This window comes from Empidonax traillii, unplaced genomic scaffold (assembly GCF_003031625.1).
Source record: "Empidonax traillii isolate 1590-97213 ecotype Southwest subspecies unplaced genomic scaffold, ASM303162v1 scaffold956:size363975, whole genome shotgun sequence".
Taxonomy (NCBI): domain Eukaryota; kingdom Metazoa; phylum Chordata; class Aves; order Passeriformes; family Tyrannidae; genus Empidonax; species Empidonax traillii.
The window spans coordinates 137,861-140,706 of record NW_020956149.1 but is presented as its reverse complement, the minus strand read 5'-3'; the positions used below and the strand labels follow the sequence as shown (position 1 = coordinate 140,706).

Here is a 2,846-nt window from a genome sequence, read left to right as displayed (position 1 = left end):
GTGTGCCAGGCTGGGATGTGTGTGCCGTGTGAGAGGACACTCGTGCAGCGTTGGATTCAGAATGCTGTCTGAAATCCTGATCCTGCCATTCTCTACTGGGTGGACAGGAACACTCAGCTACATTGGAAAGGAGAAATTATTTGAAACCTTTATTTTCATGCACAGACTTGTTTCTGTGAAACAATATATGCGTAAGTGTATTCTAAATGGTACACAACTTCCGCTGATGAAACTGGTTTTCCTTTATGTGGACGTTTCTGGGAGCAGATGTCTTAGTCTGGGCAGGAGGAAAGGTTTCAAAGTAATTTGTAGAAGGAAGGAGCTTAGTTAGATGAGTCCAGTTCTTCAGGAAGAATTTCTTCATGGGAAGGGTGGTCAGGCATTGTCAGGGTCTGCCCAGAATGGTGTCCAAGGAACAACTGGACATGGCACTCAGTGCTCTGGGCTGGGTATCAAGGTGGGGATCGGTCAAAGGGTGGACTTGATGATCTCAGAGGTCTTTTCCAACCTCAGTGATTCTGTGATGACAAAGTTTCAAACGTAACTAAGAGCTGTCAGTGTTCATACACCCACTTTACCTTTTAAAAAAAAAGAATACATTACTGGTCACTGCTTTATAGTCAGCAGCACCAGTTCCCAGCCCTCCCCTAAAAATGCTGTGTGTTGCTACTCAGAATTTCTTGGATTCCTTCTGTGTAACACTTGCCTAGTTAGAGAAGAAGCAGTTGGGGAAACAAATGACTTGTGTGCCTGGATTGTCTAAAACTGCCCTTTTGAGCCCGGCGTGTCGAGCCTGGGGCAGCTGTGCCGGTTCTGGGCTGAGCTCAGCACGCTGAGCACAGCTGTCCCTGCCTTGCCTGCAGCACGATGCACAGATGGATTACTATGGCACGCGCCTGGCCACCTGCTCCTCCGACCGCTCCGTGAAGATCTTCGACGTCCGGAACGGAGGGCAGATCCTCATTGCAGACCTGAGGGGGTGAGCTGTCAGAACAGGAGACTTTCACTGGGGGAAGCTCTTAATACCCTGCCCCTTTGCCCTTGGGCAGCACAAAGTGCAGGTTGAATTCAAGGCTGGACTCCTCCAGGGTTGTGCTGAAAAACTCCTCAGATGTGGGAAGGGGACAGAGCAGCAGTGGGAAATACACTGGGGCTTGGTTCATTTAGTACTTGACACCTGTGACTTTCAAGAAGTAAAATGTACTAATACAAGGATAAACATTTGAAATTGTTTTCTATGGCACTGACAACCCCGTGTCAGGGCACTAACATTGCCATCTTGGCATTATCCATTCCTCATGGCAGGCCACCAATCCCTTCTGGAACAGGGATTCACAGCAGTGATGTCTGTGAGGCAGCCACAGCTGGGAGGGGTTTCTCTTCCCTTTTCCACATGACATTGTTTCTTGCAGGCATGAAGGTCCGGTGTGGCAGGTTGCCTGGGCTCATCCTATGTATGGGAATATCTTGGCTTCCTGTTCCTATGACAGGAAGGTTATTATCTGGAAGGAAGACAATGGCACTTGGGAAAAGACCTATGAATACACAGGACATGATTCCTCAGGTATGGGAGTTTGGAGCTGGGAAGGGAATCTGGGGAAATGAGGGGATTCTGGTAAGGTTAGAGTAAATCTGTCAGTGTTAAGGAAGGAGGCCTCTGTCAAACAGACAGGGATAAATAGTGAAGAGAGAGTAAATCTGTTCAGCATAAACAGGACCTTTACCTAAGGTTATATTACTGGATAACCTCCTGTCCTGATTCATACGGTGTTTGCACAGGAGTTGTTATACAAAGAAATCAGCTTTCAAAGGAAGATGACAGGGGACTGAATTCTTGAGGAAAATACTGTCTGTGTCCTGTAAGAAAAAATGAATTTGTCATGCAGTGTTTTGTTTTACAATGGAAACTTTTGTTTTCGGATGATTTGTCCAGCCAGTGCAGATCTGAAGTCTTTGGCTTTGCTGTTACTGATCTCGACTTTACATCCTCTGCCTGCCACTCAGCTCTTGTTTTAGTCAGCGATGCTTCCCACTGTTGTCAAGAGTTTTTTAACCTCATTAAGAGTACTCTGTTGGAGTTCTCATTCTAAAAGGGGTTCAAAAATAAAGGCCATTCTCCGTCATTCCATAAACAGTGTTAATTGACTGGCTTTGCTGAAATTCAGCAATGTCAAGACTCATTCTCAGCTTTCAGAGCCACTCACTCTTGGTGACTGACTGATATCAGTCAGTTTTAGGCAGTCCCTGTGATGTAATCTGGTCTGTCTCTCCTTTCTCAGTGAATTCTGTCTGCTGGGCACCACATGACTATGGACTGATCCTGGCCTGCGGCAGCTCTGACGGGGCCATCTCCTTGTTGAGCTACACGGGAGATGGGCAGTGGGAAATCAAAAAGATCAGCAATGCACACACGGTGAGTCTGGTCCTTCGGAGCAGCAGAGTTCCAGGAGCTACAGATAATGCCGAGGGGATTGTTGCCTCAAAGATAAATACTGAAATACAGTGAAGTGATGTGAAACATCGAGAACCAAGAATAACTTGTTTGAAGTTCATCCAGAGTGGATAGGTGTACTTCGTAGTAACTAAAATGAAATGAAAAAAAGACACGTGAAGGCTACAAAACAGCACTGGTAATGCCTGTTAATTGGGCATTACTGTTAAACACAGTGGTGAAAGTTACCTGGCAGGAAATGGCCTTTGTCCTAAGAATATCTGCACCAATTAACTGAATAAACTGAAGCCAAAAAAATTGCAGGGCATGTGTTTTCCCCAAAATAATGGGGATTTTTGCTTAAGCAAAACTTCATAAACTAATGGCATGGCTCTCAATAGAAGGAAATTGGGCT

At 45.7% G+C, this 2,846-nt stretch overlaps 1 protein-coding gene across 1 annotated transcript in view; it reads left to right on the top strand.

Annotated features, from left to right (window-relative positions):
* The window catches only part of SEC13 (SEC13 homolog, nuclear pore and COPII coat complex component), a 27,643-nt gene that overhangs the window by 18,211 nt on the left and 6,586 nt on the right, over positions 1–2,846 (top strand). The window contains exons 3-5 of the mRNA XM_027903291.1: positions 864–979; positions 1,413–1,564; positions 2,280–2,413. Of these exons, the coding sequence (XP_027759092.1) occupies positions 876–979; positions 1,413–1,564; positions 2,280–2,413 (390 nt within the window). The 5' untranslated portion in view covers positions 864–875. The remainder of the gene's footprint in view (positions 1–863; positions 980–1,412; positions 1,565–2,279; positions 2,414–2,846) is intronic.